At 37.4% G+C, this 20025-nt stretch overlaps 2 protein-coding genes and 1 non-coding gene across 6 annotated transcripts; all 3 read left to right on the forward strand.

Moving 5' to 3' along the window:
- The first annotated feature begins 71 nt into the window (after positions 1–71).
- Positions 72–12064, forward strand: LOC103701092 (AUGMIN subunit 4). Of its 4 annotated transcripts, none has more exons than XM_039115044.1 (15): positions 72–313; positions 400–447; positions 561–686; positions 4935–5285; positions 5435–5534; positions 5635–5680; positions 8064–8157; positions 8322–8393; positions 8514–8572; positions 9914–9982; positions 10058–10109; positions 10466–10543; positions 10625–10755; positions 11444–11622; positions 11737–12064. In XM_039115044.1, exons 1-13 carry the CDS (start codon positions 185–187, stop codon positions 10700–10702), a joined length of 1302 nt encoding a protein of 433 aa, XP_038970972.1. In that variant the 5' UTR covers positions 72–184; the 3' UTR covers positions 10703–10755; positions 11444–11622; positions 11737–12064. The 4 variants fall into 4 exon arrangements, with proteins under 4 accessions (XP_038970972.1, XP_008781275.1, XP_008781276.1 ...); XM_008783053.3 differs by having other exon boundaries at positions 73–313; positions 5632–5680; XM_008783054.3 differs by lacking the exon at positions 11444–11622 and having other exon boundaries at positions 73–313; positions 5632–5680; positions 10625–10774.
- LOC113462343 lies at positions 2551–2648 on the forward strand. Its single transcript, XR_003384532.1, has one exon. It is a non-coding gene; the product is annotated as a small nucleolar RNA snoR109 (small nucleolar RNA).
- Positions 12065–13477: 1413 nt separating the features above from the next.
- LOC103701094 (small nuclear ribonucleoprotein SmD3b) lies at positions 13478–19034 on the forward strand. Its single transcript, XM_008783056.4, has 5 exons — positions 13478–13781; positions 15968–16020; positions 16094–16160; positions 16246–16302; positions 18664–19034. Exons 1-5 carry the CDS (start codon positions 13623–13625, stop codon positions 18727–18729), a joined length of 402 nt encoding a protein of 133 aa, XP_008781278.1. The 5' UTR covers positions 13478–13622; the 3' UTR covers positions 18730–19034.
- Positions 19035–20025: the final 991 nt, after the last annotated feature.

Genomic DNA, 20025 nt, shown 5'->3' on the forward strand with positions numbered 1-20025 from the left:
ATCAACCGTATCTCCTAACTGGCTAATAAATAAATAATAAATAAATAAACCGTCACCGAGAAGCCGAAAAAATATTACTCTGGACGGCTTCGAGACGCACTACCGGTCTAAATTTAAACGGAAAGCCCACCTCGCTCCTCACGCTGCTTTTCTCTCTCCGTCTCGCCCCCGCCGGCGACGATCAATGGCGAAGAACGCACAGTCCCAGAGCTTGCCGGCTGATGTTACCCATCTCATTGACCAGCTCGAACGCCATTGCCTCGCTCCGGATGGCTCCTACGTCTCCAAATCCGCCCACGCCGATCTCCAGCTCGTAATCCCCTCTCCAATCCATTCCCCTGTCCCCAGATCTCGGTTTCAGCCCTCTTTTATTTGATTTATTTTTGATTTGAATTGTAGGCGAGGGAGGATATGGCCAGAGAGAGGACGCGATACTTGGAAGCCATGGTACGCGATCTCCCCCCTTCGATGGATTTTTTAGGTTTAGGTTTTTAGGGTTAGGTTTCTTTTGTTTGAGAATGATCATTATGTAATGGGATTTCTTCTGGGTGGGAGCACAGGCGGTTTGTTGCGAGGCAATTGCAATGGTGGAAGAATACCATCAGGCTGTGTCTGCTGCGAACCTCGGGGGTGCTAGAGATATTCAGGGTCTCCACCAACAGCTTGGCTTGAATTGCTCTCCCCAGGTTTGATTGAACGGTCGTGAAGTAGGTAGTATATGATTGGGTGCAAGTATAATTTTGATAGTCTATTGAAAAATTAGTAAGTGCAAAGCTTCTTTTAATTATTAGAATCAGGAAAAGAAGAACTACACAAGAGCTTGATGCATGGTTTTGTCAGAATATTTCATTTACCCTCGTCAGAACTTGTACATCACATTCTCTAACATCCTAATGCTTGGAATGGCTTCTCAATATTTCAACTTTGTATGTCTACTGGTGTTGATCCTAGAAAAAGAGAGATTAGGAAAAAGAAAGAGTTTTCCTAAATGAAAATGCTACTAGAATTTGTAGAAGCACTCTAATAATTCCTCACCAGATCTGGATTGGACTCAAGTTCCATATTGACTACGCAAAACATAAAGTCAAAATTTCTAGATCTCCAGTTCTGCTTCAAACCTAGTAGTTTCTGCATAAGATGGAGATTTATGTTAAGACTCTGAAAAGTCATCTAACTTGTTATGCCAATAATTCACAAGTTGTATTGACTTGGATATTGATATTGGAGGTTGCTGTGGACTCTAATTGATTCTCCCATTTTATCACAATGAATCATGTGTTGCATCTAGATCAAGGAAATGTTTTTACATCTTTTTATGTTGCCATCTATCATACTTAGAATACCACATCCTTCTTTAGTTAAGAGCCTAATGAGCAGGTATTAATTGTACGCCCAATTGATGTGGGACTGCCTATCTTTAGAGTTACTTGTGGTGCATTTGGATTGTTTGCCTAGCATATACTCCATTTTTCTAGATTATCTCTTTTTCTTCTTTTTGTCTTGGTTCGTTTAGTGTTAGAGTTCACTATCCTTTCTCCACTCCATTTTTTGGGATTCTCTCTTTTCCTCTCAATATCATGTGGTAGATTGTATTATAATGGCTATTAAGGTTATGGCTACAGATACCAAGTTTAGGGATTCGGGTTGCCCTGGTCTTGAAATGCTGAATCTGGCTGTAGCTGTATTAACCAAGAACTCTGAGAAGAAAAATTGTGGGCTTGCCATTTTCTTTGTTGTCGGCAACCTGCTTACCAAGCTTCCCACATCTATATATTCCTAAGAAATATATCTTTTATTTTATATGGATGTTAATGTTTGGTTTACGAGAAGGAGTAAAATAAGATGGTGCATTCTTTAACCATTTTTATGGGGCCTTGTCGCACATCAATAACTATCAATTTTTAATGTTTTCATCAATTTTCTTTTTTCAAGTGGTAATAGCTCGGCAAACTGCACCGTGATCACCACATGTTGTGTCACCAGATGCCTACACTCCCATCTTCTTTTCCAATTTTTTTACTCTCTTCTATTCCATGTGTTATTTTTTAGCATTTAAAATAACTTTTTGTTATTTTAATTTAGAATCATTTGATCAAGTTTGTGGAAGTTGGAAGGGACGAGTTCTTAGATTTAATGTCTGATCCTTTGTTCATTTGGATTTTAGGCCCAACTGATGTGGGACTGTCTATCTTTGGAGTTTACTGTAGTTTAACAAACTAGCAAGGGTCCCAAGGTTGGCTCTTATAAATGCCAGCATATGCTCCCGATTTATGCTCTCAATTTCTTTTCTAGGTGCCTCTCTCTCTCTCTCTCTCTCTCTCTCTCTTTGTGTGTGTGTGTCAAAAGATCTAACTTTTCTTCTTTTCCTTCTCCTTACCTTGGCTCTTTCAGTGTAATAGAGTTCTTTTCATATCCTTTCACCTCTCTATTTCTTGGTTTTTCTTTGTTTCCTCTCAATATTATGTGGCATGCTTTATTATAACGGTTGTTAGGATTAGAGCAACATGAACGAAGGGCAAGGTTTCGTGTTGGCCTTGAAATTGCTGGATCTGGCTGTAGCTATATTAGCCAAGAAAGGAGGGAAGAAAATTGGTTGGCTTGCAGTTTTCTTTATCATCAACAACCCACTTACCAAGCTTCCCACATCTATATGTTCTTAAGAAATATATCTTTTTTGTTTTATATGGATATTAATATTTGGTTTATATGAGAAGGGAAGGAGGGGTTGGCGCATGTGTTATCCATTTTTGGAGGACCTTCTCACACATTAAGAGCTATCGATTTTCTTCTATTTTCAATCTTTTCATTGTTTTTTTCAACTAATAATAGCTCAGTCATCATTGAGGCAAGCTGCACTGTGGTCACCGCAGATCACATCATCCGAATCCTATAATCCCAGATTCTTTTTCCAATTTTTTGTCTATCTTATGTTCCATGTGTTATTGTTTGGAATCGACAATATTAATTTTGTTCTTCTCATTTAGATGGTTTGATCACCTTTGTCAAAGTTGGAAGAGACAAGCTGTTGGATGTAATATTTGGTTCTTTGTTCATTTGGATTTTGCACCCAACCGATGTGGGACTATTTATCTTTCTTTAGAGCCAACCACAGTTTAATAGACCAATGAGGGTCCAAAGGTTGGCTCCTAAAAAGACTAGCATATGCTCCCAATATCTTTTCTAGGGTTTCTAGTGCCTCCTTCATCTCTTTGGCTGCTGTTTATCTGTCTGTGTCAAAAGACCTAACCTTTTTTCTTTTCCTTATTTTCATCTCAGCTCTTTCGGTGCAAGAGTCCACTATCCTTTTCCCTCTACTTTTTGGGGTTTTTTTGGTTTCCTCTCAATTATATGTGGCTGATTTTTAGAATGGTTGTTAGGTTAGGGCTACATCTACCAAGGTTAGGGATTTGGGTTGACGTCGTCTTGAAATTGTCGAATCTGGATGTAGCTATATTAACCAAGAAAAGAGGGAAGAAAGCTTGCCGGCTTGCCATTTTCCTTATTGTCAGCAACCGTCTTATCAAGCTTCCTATGTCTATATGTTCTTAAGAGATATATTTTTTGTTTTATATGGATGTTAATATTTGATTATATGAGAAGGGGAGAAGGAGGTGGTGCATGTGTTAGCCATTTTTAGAGGACCTTCTCGCACATCAACTGGTATCATTTTTTTATATATTATTTTTAAGGTTTTCATTCTTTTTTCAAGTGATAATAGCTTGGTCATCATCCAGGCAAGTTGCTTTCTGATCATCGCAGATTGTGTCATCTGATGCCTGCATTCTAATCTTCTTTTCCTTTTTTTGCTGTTCTTTTCCATTCGATGTGTTATTGCTTATAATTTACAGAAACTTTTCATTCTTTTAATTTAGATTGTTTGATCGCCTTTATCATAGTTGAAATTGAGGACTTCTTCGATGTAAATATTTGGTCGTTTGTTCATTTGTATTTTATACCCAAATGATGTGGCCCGAAGGGAGGCTCCTACAACACCAGCATATGCTCCCAATTTCCTTTCTAGTATTTCTGGTGCTCCCTCTCTCTATCTCTTTGCCTGTCTGTGTCAAAAGATCTAACCATTATTTTTTTCCTTCTTTTCCTTTTGGCTCTTTCAGTGTTAGAGTTCACTATCCTTACCCGTCTCAAGCTTTGATCTTGCACTCGATTAAAAAAATTTAGATTTTGCTGGAGAATCGGACAATCAAACTTATTTGTAATTCCTGGGAACTGTTGTTACATCTAAATATATAATATCATTTCTTGAGTGATTGTAAAAGTAGGTAGTTTATGCTTGTCTACAAGTGTAATTTTAATAATTATCTGAACTTTGATGATTAGAATTAGGAAAAGAAGAACTATGCAAGAGCCTGATGCATGATCTAATTTATATTGGTGTATTTCATTTACCTGCATCAGAACTTGTACATCTCATTCTCTATCATCTTCTTTCTTGGGTAATGGCTTCTTAATATTTTCAACTTAGTATCTCTGATGTTGATCCTGGGAAGAAAAATACTAGTCAATACTTACAAATTTTCAGAGTAGTCCTAAACCAAAAAGTTCCCATCATTAACAGAACCACCTTAATGATTCCTCATGAGATCTGCAGATATGTCTCAAGTTCCATATCGACTAAGCAAAGCATACAAATCAAAAAATTTAGATCTCCGATTCAGCTTCAGAGCAAGTGGTTACTGCATAAGATGGAGATTTACATCAAGATTCTGAAAAGTAATCTAATTTGCTTTGCCAGTAACTGACTAGTTATATGGACTTGGATATTGATGTTGGGTGTTGGTACGGACTCTAAGTGGGTATCTCATTTTGTTACAATGAATCACGTGCAGCATCTAGATCTTTTTGTTTCCATATACCATATGTTTCTTTAGTTGTGTCTATGAGCAGGTGGATTTGAAACATTCTGATGGTTTCAGGTTTATGAATCTCTTGAGCATCGATTAGCTGTTGCTGAGGCTGCTCAGAGATTGAGACTTCCTCTTCTTTCTAAAGATGGGGAAATTCATGAGGAAGAGATTGAAAAATTGAGCATGACATCAAGGAGCTCTCTTGATAGTACAACTACCAGTATCACACCCAGCTCAAGTTCAAACTCTACAAGCTTCAATAATAGTTATGCAACTAGCAGTGTCGGTATGTTGGGTCTTGCTTCTCCACCTAATAGTGATATGGTTGAACCTGGAGTTGGTGGAGTGCCAAATCGTTTTCTTGGAGTAACACCAGCTTATCTATGGCAAGTCCATCAAGAGCAACCGGCCATGGATGTGGTACGTATATTTGGAGTTCATGGTTTTGAAGTTGATTTTGCAAAGACACATATCTGAGCTCTTTTTTGCATTGTGGAGTCCCTGATAACATTTAATATTTAACATAGCTCAACCCTCATCCATACATCACAGTAATATTGTCATTGTAGGACATGGCAGAATATCAGAGATCCCTTGTTAGAGAAATTGAATCTCGCTTAGAAGCAAAGTGTGATACATTAGCTGATGTCTTTGCAATGGATGAAATAGGTAAAAAAGTAAATTGAGCAATATCAGAAAGATGATATATATAATTACTGGCATTTTATTTAATCCATCTGATGTGTAAGTTGTTGTCAATGTGCAGCAGACTCCTCTTCCATCAGTCAGATAGCAAGTGCTCGCCTTCCAGAAAGGTGAACTCTTTCCTCTCTCTTCTATGTTATGTTTCTTTTCCTCGCTTGACCTGCTAAATATCTTGCATATGATGTTCTGTTGCTTGCTTTGATGGCTTTAAAAATGCCATCATGTCCACTGTCTAGCTTATTTCCATATGGTTGTTATTTATTTTAATTTCTTTGTCCAAACTTGACAGCCCTTTATGAACTGAAAGTTTCTTCTCATGCAAGCAGTATTTCCTTTTCTGATTAATGAACTAAAATCCTGCTATGTAGTACCAGATAGCATTTTCAGTACTATTAGATGTAATAGGAAAGTGCATTACTAACTAATTATTACCTCTTAGTCCATATTTCTTGTTAAATGCCTGGGGAACTATGAGATACAAGTGCCTCAGGAACTATGAGATATGAGGTGTTCTACATGGAAGTGCCAGGTTGCTGGAAACCATATGTTGGTGCAAAAGAGATAACAACATGCTGTATAAACAGTCTAAAGATTGTACTAGAAGATAGCATGGAGTAAAAATATTGTTTGGTGCTTCTTGTTCTGGAAGCATCTCTAATTTCAAGTAAAGATACGTCTACGTTAAACTACTAGTGAGGCCCAAAAGATTCAAATTTATGTAAGACTCCAGAACATGAAGTAGCTTTATGTGTGGCATGGGCAGTCTTTATATTCAACAGTCATTTGAAAGTTATGGAGTTGTCATGCATAAAGTTTCTTCTTTACACAGTCAGCCTAGATGTAACCCAAAGAGGTAGTAGAGTCGCTTATAGAAAGTAAATGGTTTCATTTACCTTATGGAGCCATTATTCATAGCAATTATCTTAAACGGTCTAACAACCTTTGCCATCTAGATTTAAAAACCTGTATTTTGATTTCTTTAATTGATCATGTGATGAAACCAAAGCTGCCACAGCTATTGTTGACTATATCATTACTTTTGATTGTTTCTCTAGCCATGCTTCAGCTTTCCCTTCCTTCTGCATTAATTGATTGACTCTTAACATGTTTTTGGTGCAATTGTCACTGCTGCAGTTGTAGATATTTTTCACACTCGCTGTGCATAAATTCAAAAACATAAAGCAGAGTGCCCTGAGTGAGAATCTAGGTGGTTGAAGCTTAGATATCAACAAGCAAGTCAGTTTGTGTTCAAAATTGTGGTAATTGCTCTCTTTAAAATGATCAAACAAGGGCAATAGTTTTGACTTTGTGGAGGATAGTGGCTTGGTTGTTTCCCTGAAATTTTTGCATGTTAAGGATCAAATATGAAGTCTTCCTCTCGAGCCTTAACTTTAGCTAATTATATAAGTTTTTTCCTTTAAGCAAGAATGCAAAATAAGGTGCTAGTGCATGGTTTTCTATTACAGATATCTCATCATGGATAGATGGCTGGAATGCATTATATGTTTAGCCTTCCTCAAAAGGTTTGCATATTACCAAATTATAATCCAGGAATATTTGATGGTAAACAAACAAAAGGTTTTGGTTTACAGAAATTAACAAGTGGATAGACCTACTTAGCTTAAAGTAAGAAGAGTTCGTACTCTGGCAGATGAGATGTAAGAATGGGGTAATGATCCTCTAGGAAGCATTTGAAAAGAAAAACAAAGTTCAGAAAGGTGTAGGGCCAGGGGCATTTCCAGTCTGAATCCTTGTATTGGTGAGGCCAAGCTACCAAAATTTTTCATGCTGCCTCTATCTATGTGTATACTTGTTTATGAATCTAGATCTTTTGTCAATTCAATACATGTTTTGACACCACATTAAAAAAGAGGGTTTAAATTTGAGATATGTTTCAGAATTCTAATTTTATGGTAGTTTGTTGGTGCCCTCAACCAGAATGTTATGTTGTTGGCCTTCTTAAAGGTGTATACAACAGGCTTCGTGAGTACAGATTTTAGTATGAACTCTATTGATGAGAAATTCTTTTTTGTTTTTGCTCCTTTTTACTAGAATTTACACCCTCAATTTTCATTTTATCTTTGTTTCTTTATTTTCCCCTCTGTCTTCTTCTTGTTCTTCTTTAGATCAAGGAGAACATTCTTCTTTTTTTTGTTGTTGTAATGTAGTGTCTCCATCTGTAGAGGACTTTGATTTGTTGATTTATAAATATTTGATGTTTAGATCTGTCTTTGATCATTTTGAGCAAGTGAATTGAACGCGCGTGCCTATGGTTATGGGATATGAGTAACCATCTTAATTATCTTGCTGCTATTAAGCATGTATTGGCATGTTTAGCATATTTTGAATGATTAATAAAGTTATTAGTGATAGATTGTCTCTGTCTGAGGTATCATGCTGACTGCTCTGGCTATCAGGCTATCAGCTTCACTGTTGATATGGATTTATGGTTGTCCCTATCTACTTCTAATCTTAAAGCTTTCTCATGGTCAGGGTAAAATTAATTATCGAGGAGATTGAAAGAGAAGAGGCTGTTTTGCTTGAGGATCTCTATTCAATGGATAGGAAGTTTGCAGAACACTATAATGTATGTTATCTTATTTTTCACATCCTTTCACTTCCCTGTCTCTCATGTAGGTCTTCATTTAAATTTGCACTGTAGTTTGCATTTCACTCTCATCGCTCCTGTGTTTTTTTCCATTTCTTTCTTTATTTGACCGTATGACCATCGATAATATTATACATATGTAGGTTCTAGAGCAGATACTTGGGGTGCTCGTCAAGTTTGTTAGGGATCTGAAGCTGCAACATCAGCATCAATATGTAAGCCTGCTAAATTGTTCATCTCCTGCCAACTATAAGAGATATAGGCATGATAGTTATTGTTTTATTCCTGAGATGCAATGTTTGATCATGCTTGTTTTATTTTTTTATGTGAAACAGGATGAACTAAGGAAAACTTGGCTCTGTAAAAGGTGCCAAACAATGAATGCAAAATTGAGGTATGTCTCTAGATTTTTTTATTTTGAATCTTCAACTGTGGTTGAAAGTTGCCATTCCACTACTGGTGCTCTTTATACTCTTCATTTTTCTTTTACTGCTATGGGTCCTGTCCATTTTATGCTGTATCAGTTCAGGTTGATTCATCAAAACCAACTAATAATATTGATTATGGAGCAAGTATCATAAGATAGACAAGGGTGCACATTGTAACATTGTAGTTGTATTGCCTAATGGGTGCATCACAGGGGTGGGCATCCTTGTGAGGCGTGCTTCTTTGTTAAAATGTATAGAATGTCTATTGTGTCTGTTGAAGTTGGCTCCACCATCAAGAATATTTGAAATCCAAGCTTGAATACTTTAAGAAGCATGAATTTCAATTTTATAGCCAATGCATGCTTTGTATAATTCCACAAAGAATAGAGACCACCTTTTGTGTATCCATTTTTGCTCATTCTATGTCCTTTCCAGCATGTGTGGCTTTCCTTTCTGTTCTAGTGCTTTTCGTTTCACTTAGCAGGTAGTCATAAAGCTGTGCCCATCTGTTATTTTGGAATTCTTTTATCAATTTTGAATTTCTTGTCCTTGTGGGACGGAAAAGGAATGTGTGTTTGTGTAGGTTTGTGTGTCTTTTCTGTGTTAGCTGATGGTTCAATAGGTTCAGGTATATGATTACTGTCTTTAGCAATAATCCATGGAAAGAAATATATTCTAGCTCTTTGCCTATTGACAGCTATTACCTTTTCTAGAGTAACTATTATTTTATCACAAAAATTTGTAGCTGGACATACTTGTCATTGACGCGGTGAGATGGATGTGTCAAAATGTGTCAGTTATGAAATCGCTGATATGAGTGTCCTGTCATTGCATAGTTTATTTTTTGTATTTGTAGTGTTACAACTTTTTACCTGCAATGCATATCTTTCTTTTGTCCAAGGGTTTTATTTTACATTTATGGAATTACAAAAAGATTAAAGATTTGATCTTCTCTTACCCTCGTTACATCAGATACGTGTCTCCTGATGTTCCTCATCTGATTTACTAATATGCTGTATTAATGACTACACCGAATGTCTCCTAAGTCATTGCATATGACAAGCTTGGCACAAGATTTTCCAACATGACAGTGCAATGTCTATAGCTTCTGCATGTTAATCATTCCTTAAATACAATTTTCCCTGTAAATGACATGGCAAGTTTTGCAGCAACGTTAAAGTTCAGAGTGTGCATGCTCTTATGATGTATTTATTAAGAAGTTTAGTCTAGTTGCGTATGTGTGAACTTTCATGTTAATGTATTGCTGCTCTGTGGAGCTCTATATGTTTTCTTACTTATGGTTATAGTGTTCTGGAGCATCTACTCTTGCGGGACACTTACACTAAGGAGTCCGTGCCAGCTCTGCATAGGATTCGGTAATTTATGATTACCTTTTATGTTGATTATGGATTTAAGTGATTTTTTTTTAATCAACTCGCCACTTGTTGCAGGAAATATCTCTTGGAAGCAACAGAAGAAGCATCCATCGCCTACAATAAAGCAGTATGGCTTATTTAGATTTTTTTTTTTTTTTTGCATTATTGCAGAACACTTTTGAGCAAGTACTGATTTAGCAAGTCTTTAGTATAGGTTGCTTAGCCGTTAAATATTTTTTAAAATAATCTTTTACAGCAAAGGTCATCTGTTTTTCTTATAACTCATTTCTTTTGTAATTTTCAATCACAATGAGGGCCGCATGGTTAATATGGATTACTTTGTAAATCTGATTCTGATGCCTGCCCTCTGCTCTGCTGAAGTTCAGTTTACTTCCTACTTTTTTGCAACTAAGCACGAAGCATAGGATGTTTGTATTTACCAACTTTAATTTGAAACCAATAGATGCTCCTGTCTTTTGTCAGGTTACACGTTTAAGGGAGTATCAAGGTGTTGATCCACATTTTGATACGATTGCAAGACAATATCATGATATTGTAAAGGTAAATTTATTTTTGCAAATTTTTTATTAATCAAATCAACTTTGATGGTCTCTTCTGGTAATAATAATGATTGAACTGCAGAAATTGGAAGGCATGCAATGGACAATTCACCAAGTTGAAATGGATTTAAAGCGCTCACTTGAGGACCCAAACTCTTGAGTCTATTCTGAGATACAGCAAGATTCCTATTGAACTTTACATTCTTGCTTCTGGTATCGTCTTGGTCTAAAAGTTAGTAGTTCTGATAATCTGATTGATTTAGAGTGGCAGGAAATGCTATATTTATGCTACATGTTGCTTAACCCTGAGCTCATCTTTCTTCTATAGCCCTATTTGACATACCAATGATACTGCAAATGAAAATTTTTATAACCATGTGCTATTCCTGCCATGTATAGATGTTAAGATATTAAACTAAATCAACATTGCAAAATAACACATAGAGAAATCCTTGTGTTCCTAGATTCATGCTGATTTGGCAGCATTCAAATTTGGAAATTCTCTTTCCTGTGCAACAGGGTTGTTGCATTTCCAGAAAGCATTTCTTGGGACACCTAAAACAACTTGATCATGAGGGCATAATTTTGCCAGTATCTCAATTACAATAGCCTTCTGGTGCTGTGATGATTTCCAAGATTCCTTATTTTGAGGATATTCCTGATTGATGTGTGTAGACTAGTTGGGAGGATAATTTTCGTTTGCATTGAAAAAAACATTTGATGCTACTCCTTGCTCATATATTTAAATTGATTTTAAGAAATGTGCAGTGATAATCTTTGAAAGTGTTGTTATATTCAAAAGTAGCAATCCTTCATATAATGATAGAAGCATCTGCCCTGTTTTAGACCAGTTGTCCTCACTCTGGTTTCTCTTTCTGGTTGCATGATATGTGAACTGTAGGTTGCACAACTTGCGTCTGAAACTTCTGTGCACAAGTGATTGGCCCATATTTGCTAGGTTACAGAGAGGGTTAACTATTTGCAATAGATGCAGCCATCCAAATGTAGAGTATGTGGAACCCAATATAATGGGGATAAGTTTACAACTTTCATCCATGTCTTGGCAACCTCAATTCCCATGTAAATCTGCATTGAATTGCTTTTTGACTGTTTTTTTGTTGGATATTTTTGCAATAAGATTGAAATCATATATAGTCATTCATGCAGTTCTGCTTTTTTTTTGCTATTCTACAGGGTCTGGTTTTTGTCACTTGAATCATTAAAAGGGGGAAACTTCTTTCAGTATTTTTCCTTTTCATTTCTGGTTCCCTTTTGTTGTTGTACTTTTGATACCTAGCTACGTGAGCCAAGCTGTAGGGGACATGAAATGTCTATGAGGCTACTTTTGTATTTCCGTGGTCTGTAATTATTCATGCTATGAATGATTTTGTTTCACTTGTTACAATTTATTATTTCGTTCTTTGCTATCATAGACTTTGACGGTGCACGTAGCGAGCAGTGTATGCCACACTGCACCGTCCCCATTCTCTGGAAAAGAAAGAAACAAGACTTTGGTTTGGAAGACCTGAGATTGTGGATGGAATTTTATGTGAATAAAGCTTTACAGGACCAGTTCGAAGCTTCTAAAAACATAGTTAGCTTAGAATAGTCAATAAATTTAAGAGCAGCACCAAAGTATAGGCGATGTTGGGGTTTGCTGGCTTCACTGTAAAATTTATGTTCTTAAGGTTGGACTTGTTGATCGAGACTATGTTGGATGGATGGATGAATTAGCTGAATTAGTTAAAAAAAAGTTATCAGTGAGGATGTAGTTAGCCAGAGTTTAACTGATGATGGTTGGTGGTGGTCATTGGTAGCCTGTGGACTGGTCACTCAATTAATGATTCTTTACAAAGTAATTTAAATTTTCTATTTGAGTCTCTCTAGTCTCAGTCATGAGTTGTTACGGTGGAGTGATAGTTATTTATTTTTTCTTTTTTTGGGGTAGTAGTTAGAGGAGTACTTCCCAACTTTCAAAGTTTTAATATAGCAGGGCTGCATTATAGGAAGATAGCAACCAGTTGCATCAAACTGAATTAATAAATTCAGCTTTTGCAAACCAGGCTTGGGGGCCTGAGAGTGAGAGCACCAGAGGAGACCAGATCAGTGAAGAAGTCTGCCGGTTGATTACCTTCCCGGAGCATCTGCGAGCAGCAAAAGATTTCATTAATCTTATGTTTCTGAGAAGGGAGCGAACTTCTTGTTGTCGATCCATGCAACCACGGTGTGAGAGATGCTTCCAAGCCATATTGTTCCAGCATTGATTAGGAAAAAGGCAGCATTTAGAGCCTCGTTGGCAGCAGTTTACTCGATCAATGGAGCCAAGGTTGCAATGGAATGGCAGCGGCAAATTAGGAGTCAGCCCTGATGACCTCCAATGGCCCCACCGAACATATGGGGATGGGATGAAGGACGAAATCCCATATCCCGGGGACCCCATTCTCCATTCTGCATCAAGTTATCCTCTCTGTTAGGCCTTGGGTTCTCGTTAAAATCTGTGATGGTAAAAATCTCCCTATTCCTACAGCTCCAACATATGCCGAATTAGACCTTTTTGAGTCTGCTATACTGGTTGAGCGCAGGCTGAGATGGATAATTTTTAGCATCCGACCAGGTGTCGATGGAAGCAAAAACCCTCGCCTGAGGCTGATGGATGACATTCCATAATTCCGATAGTTATTAGATTGAATTATATAAATCAATGAATATGTATTTTTTTTGGTAAAAATGAATATGGATTGAATTCTAAATAAAATATCACGAATGCGAACCAACCAAGTGACTTGGAAATAACTACGCCTGAAATCGTCCGACAAAGCAATTGTGGTGGCACCTGGTCGCCCGTCATAGCGTAAGCGTTTGCAGAGCCGGACTTGACCCGAGTCGAGTGAAGGGGTAACCTGCTTGCTTACGTTTTAATATTTATACGGCTGCCTTTGCTCGGCTCTCTCGCGCAAATGACCGAAAGGCCCGTTCTCCTCTTCTCTGCCTACTAGGGTTTAGAGTCGGAGGCAGACCCAGAAGGAGGAGAGAAGAGAGAAAAAGAAAGCAGTAAGAAGAAGAAGAAGAAGAAGAAGAAGATGAGCCGGAGCCTGGGGATACCGGTGAAGCTGCTGCACGAGGCGGCGGGGCACGTGGTGACGGTGGAGCTCAAAAGCGGCGAGCTCTACCGCGGCTCCATGATCGAGTGCGAGGACAACTGGAACTGCCAGCTCGAAAACATCACCTACACCGCCAAGGTATGGAACCTCTCTCGTTCTTCTTGACTTCGATTTAGGGTTTCCTTACGGTTGGATTTGCTTTCCCTTTCTTTTTCTTTTTCTTTTTTTTTTAATTTATATTAGATTAGAAGTCGTGTTGCCTCTTTTTTGATTTCGTTTCGTTTTTTATTTTAATTGTGATCGATTTCGCGCTTGTTTTAAAGATTTTTTACTTGACCGTGGATAACCCAGATAGACATATAAGCACGCCACCAAGGTGGTAGCCTAGTGGTACTAGGCAGCAATTCTAACCACAAGGTCTCAAGTTCGAATCGCTGCGGCGACGATTAAATTGTGGACCAGAGCTCACTACTTTGGCTACTGCTTGGACTTGTGGTGTAGGACCGCTCTTGAACGGCTAGTAGCCGGGGTGGTGCCGGGTGTGACGTACTCACACGTGGGACTCGAGCCAGAGCTCAGAGGAGTAGCTGAGCCGGGCCTACGGGTGGGGAGGGTATGAGTAAAACCGGTCGGGGTGCCCAACACACGGCCATTTCTGCCCGCATCGAACATTCTCCTGGCGGGGCGGGGGCCAGTGGGAGCTGCTACGCGGAGGTGGGCTTGTCCCTTCCTCCCCCTACCCCTTTTCTTAAGCAAAAAAAAAAAAAAAAAAAAAAAAAAGTAAAGATCGATAAATGGCTGCAATTTCGCAAATGCTGATTTAGATTTTAGGGGAGTTACATGAAAGGCTGATGCAGTGATGCCAATATTTGAATAACTAATAATCTTGAGGTTTGTGAAGAATTTTTAACTGTGAACCGCCTTTCTTGAAGTTTTATGTTGTTTTCTTTTCAAAATGAAAGAACTTTTTTTAATTTATTCTCCAGATTGCGGAGATTCATTGGCATCATGAAACCTGCAGTTTCTGTTTCACATTGCCTTGCATTCTCAGTGTGTATTTACATTACACGTGCTCTGTACTCTGGTTTCTACTTGTAGTTTTAGATTTGTGATATAAAAGGTCAGCAAATACACATTGTACATGGGTGAGTGTAGTTAGGTGTAAATGATGATGCTTAAGAATTCTAAGAATATGAACTATTGATGTGCAACTGTTTGGTACGCATTGCTGGTTTATTCATAAATTACCCAACGTTCTTTGTTACTAATGACTGCATCTTTCTATCGTGTGTCCATTCTTAAATTTTCCTACTTTGTTTGAACTAGGTGGTACACAAACTTCTGCTTTCATTCTCTCGAACATTTAGATATATAAATGAATTTGTCTACTTGCATAAATCTGTATATTGAAAATTATATTATTAGTAGTCATGTAGGACTTGATTTTCACTTGCTTGTTTTGCAGCAAACATAAAACTTATTGGCCTTCCACCAATCCTCTTTCGCACTGCTAAAGAATATATTCTTTAGAAGAAGGTTAATGCTGTCGAACTTGATTCTCAAATCCAATTTATGAGCAACCAAAAACTTACCATGCCTTCCATCAAACTCATTCTAAATGCTGTGTGTAGGTTTTAAGACCACAGAGTGCTACTCAAAAGGCTCACAAGAGTGTAAAATAAACCACAAGGTTCAAATAATTTATTCTCCAATGAGCCTAGATCTTGTGCCTGCCATCACCATGTACCACATCACCTTGTGCTTGGGGGACAACAAGGATAAGATTTGCATCTTAGACATGTCCTTACTCATTTGATCAAAATATTTATTATCAAGCAAAGTTTTGTCTACCTGGTCATAACCCATGGCGTGAAAATAAAATCCAAAGAATTAAATGATATGCATTGTTCTTGTATCGAGGGGCTGGTTGTGGTCTTGAATTGTTGTGTAACATGTGAAATAGTACATACGTGGAAAGTTGCATGATGCTGCCAAAAGATAGAACAATAGGCTAGTTTCAATTTCTTTATGTTCACAAGCAGAAGTATTGAAGTGTTAAATTGTTATTTTTGACTTTTTAAACAAAATCTGGCATCGACAGCTAGGCTGATTATCTGGTGACTTGTGGAGCCAGTCTCCACCACATCTTACTGGTCTGTCGGCTTAACCTCCGTGCTTCTTGACCTATATTGTGTTAAATCTGACTGTTGCACTTCTGTTAAAGACCATATACTTGTATCCATTAGGATTGATCATCAGTGTGATACTTTTTGATTTATCATGATGGGGGTGTTTGATATGCATTATCTTTTTATTTATGTTAGGATGGAAAAGTATCACAACTCGAGCATGTTTTCATCAGAGGCAGCAAAGTAAGGCAAGTTCATCACGCCCTGCATTTCACATATGTTAGTTTCATTAGATCGATATCTAAATGATTTTAATTACAGGTTTATGGTCATTCCTGATATGCTGAAAAATGCTCCAATGTTCAAACGCTTGGATGCTAGAATCAGAGTACGAAATACATTTTTTTCCCTATGTTATTTTGATAGTGTAAACCTTTTCCTCAGATTTTAATCTATTTGTTGACTTCATGAAGGGCAAGGGCTCGGCTCTTGGAGTTGGACGTGGGCGGGCAGTTGCTATGCGAGCTAGGGTGAGTTAATCTGTTTTAATAATTTGCCTGATTACCCTGTAAACTGTTTATTAACTGTTTTGCCAGATAGTTTGTTTATATTTATAAAGCAATTTCTTGTCTTATAGGTGCTTATTAGTTTGATTGCGGCATACCTTTATGATGCTGTCCATGATGTTTATTTACTTAATAATAGCCACTGAATTTTGTTCTGTACTTCTGTCATCCTTTTATGTTCTTTGCTCACCTTTTATTGTGAAGGTCTGTCACTGCCAATGTGCTGGTTATCCCTGCCTCTATATATTATTTTTTTAATAGATGGGCCCAATAATACTTTGTTATCACCGTGAGAAGCAATTCAGATTAACTGTGAGTCACTGCAATTGAACCTGAAAACTGATTTCTCAAAAACTAAACATGAGAAATCCGTGAACATTACTTTTGTTGTTGATAATGCTGTCATGCTTTGACCACAACAATGTCTAACTTTTAGCATCGTATTCAACTGCTTATATAAATTGCACAACCTTTGAGATTCATATTTTAGTATTTTATTTAGACTAAGATTCATATTGCTTGTGCCAAATAATTTATTATAGTCATGAATTTGAAAGGGTCGTACTTTTCCACTGTGCTTGATGATAGCTGTCCTTGGAGTTGAGATCCAAGATAACGATTCTAGTTGTCTGGGATGACTTGTCCCATGTATTAGATAAAATTTCATATACCTATCAATTTTTTGAGCTACTGAAATTAATTTCTTAAACAAGATCGAATATAAACCATTTGATGTCAACTAAAATATGGACATTCTCATCAGCTAATGCTTTATGTGATACCATTATGCATTCAAATTTTCTCCTTAAAAGTAGAGAGCAATGAGAGAATGGATTGTATGACAATACGCTAAGCATTGCAGGGGCTTTGTGAAAAGAGAAATGCCAGTCTCTTCCATAAGGAGAAGTCAGGTGAGATTTGTGAAAGAAGCCCTAAATTAAGCTTCCTATGGTTAGCAAAAGAATAAAAATAATTGAAATGACATGATAGAGAACTCCATATCTTTCATTGATGGTAGTATGGTACATTTATTAGGGTATTAAATTGCTTAGGAAATATCAAATTAATTGGTAATATGTAGACATGATGTCATCTTTAAATGAGCTTCCAAGGTAGCCTTCCACTATTTGCCTAAGAAACGGAACCCTAATCTGTAGTGCAGGGCAGAGCTAGAGCATTTCACCATAACTCTATAAGCACTTTTACCAATACACCAAACATGTTGGAAATCACTAGTAAGAAAACCACATTATGATCTTCAGTCATCATCACAAAACTGAATCATTTTATGTTACCATAGTAGCATTGATTGATGTTAACCTTGAGCACTTTTTGGTTTGTTGAGGTCGTTACCCAGACAATCTTGTACTCCTATTCGTAATCCCTTTACCTCAAGACATTGAATTATGACCTCACCAAGATGACCCGAATACTCAGTGATAAAAAGCCCTCAGGCATATGGTTCCTGAAAATTTGATGAGAATGAGACTATTTGCATTTCTAGGGCAAAGGGAATTTTTTTAATCATGTGCATTGAGCTTCCTACTTCAAATCCCCTATCCTCTTAATAGGATTGGCTTGCTAAAAGGTATTGAAATTAGAGTTTCCTTGAATATCGTAGCGCACTTCCTGCTAATCTTGTGAACTAACAGAGTAAAACCTCCCTGATTTGAGAAAAGAAACAAAAAGTCTCCCCTCTTCAATACTATGAGGGTGGTATTGGAGAGCAGATGGTTCTCAAATAAGAAGAAAAAGAATTAGCTTCCTCTCTTCAATTTTAACTGTATAGAGTTTTTCAAATATTTTCGCCTTACTTGCAATCCAATTGCAGCTTGCAAATGAGTTTCAGCCAACCAGACAGCTGCAAATGGCTGCCTGCAACTAATTTTGCTACTTTTGGATTTGCAGCCTGCTTACCCCTAAATCAAAACTCTAGCATATGCTAAGGCATACGGAGTGAAAATAAAAGCTCATGAACACTTGAAAGATATAATGCAGGTTATAAATTTTTATTACTTAAAAAAAAACATAATAAAGTGACAACATATACCATTATTGTCTTGTCTTCATTTGTAAAAATATCTGAGCTTCCCTTGCGCATCCATTTGGTTGAAGGCTAGAGTTCTTGGATTTTGAATGAAAGAATTTTTGTGATCGCTTCTATAATACTTTTTTTTTTAAGTAACTTTTTCCTTCAGTCCATTATCATCTAGTATTACTGACTTCGTTTAGTATCACGATGCAAAACATCATTATTATCATCTCCTCTTCTTATTTTGCTCCTTCTTCCTCTTTTTTTATGAAAAAAAATCTCTCCTGCTGCAGGCTCAAGCTGCTGGTCGTGCTGGTGCTACTGCCGGTAGGGGTGGTGTGCCTCCAGTTAGGAGGTAGTCACCTTTGAGGCCCCGGTTTCCTTGTTGGTCAGACCTTGCTGCCATGGAGATCACATATGCTTATTTCTTTAAATCTCTCTATATTAGAAAGGATGTAAGCACTGACTTGTTTAATAGATGTCAGGAAGACATTTTTTCTGTTCTTTTAAATCCTCGAGGCATCTGATGACCAACATTCGGAAGTCTATTGTTGTTATGGCCTTCAGTACTTTTCTTCATTGCAACTAGTAGCTCCAAACTTTTATTGAGCCAGTGTTGTTCCTAAATTGATTGTTAAAGTTGCAGATGCAGTGTTTTGTTGCAGCTATGTGCAAGTTGATGTTTTGTATTTTGAGTTTTTTTTTTTAGATTTGGAGCAGATAAATCATGTCACGTCAAATTTGCATCAACCATGCCAATTGGATGTTTTTGAATGAATAACAAATTTAAACACAGGTTTCCCGGTCGTTTGAGGACATATTGAAATTTATTAGCCAGGAAAAGAAAAGGGAAAAAAAAACAAATTGGTCAAGGTTTACTTGAGGCAAAAAATTGTGAATATTCCAATCTAGTGGAACCTATTGGTTGGTTGGGTCATGCTCCTATGTTATCGAAAAGTTTGTGGGGGAGGATCAAGTAATTGGAATTGCTATGCATTTTAACAGTGAGGTGAGATGTTCTACTGATAACACGATATTACAGAAAACTTCGACTCAAACCTTGCATGAGATGGTATTTTTTTACTTTATTAACCTAGCCGCCGAACCTTGGTATAAAATTTTATATCGTTTCATAAATGTCTATTCCATGCTTCTTGTATGATTTACTGTTAATTAGCTGTCAACGAGCCTTCCACTCTTGGAGGCGCGAACAAGCGGAGTCAGGCCTGTAGGCTGCTCAGCCTTAGCGCTTTTTTAAAAAAAAAAAAAAAAAAAAAAATTGCAAGGGCATTCTTTAAAAAAGGGGCAATCAAAGCTTGAACAGAGTTCACAGTATATATTCAGGCTTTTCTTTTTGGTGTTTGTTTGAACTTACTGAGTTTCTAAACACTTTTGCAAACCTACGGTGTTCAAGCACAGGTCAACTATGAGCTGAGCTTCAAAAAATTTTCAAGCTCGGTTGATTTCTCAGCTGAACAAGATCAAAGGAGTCTGTTCTCTGTTCGTTTGCAGCTCTGCTTGTCATTTGATCCCGGAGCTGTTACGAGCAGTCTTGAAATTTTCAAGCAGGCAACCGACTTCGGTGACTCTACGGGAAATAGCCAGTGGCTGATTTGCCCCAGCGGTGAGGTATGTGGAAGCAACTGGTGCTAAAG

This window comes from Phoenix dactylifera, chromosome 17 (assembly GCF_009389715.1).
Source record: "Phoenix dactylifera cultivar Barhee BC4 chromosome 17, palm_55x_up_171113_PBpolish2nd_filt_p, whole genome shotgun sequence".
Lineage (NCBI taxonomy): Eukaryota > Viridiplantae > Streptophyta > Magnoliopsida > Arecales > Arecaceae > Phoenix > Phoenix dactylifera.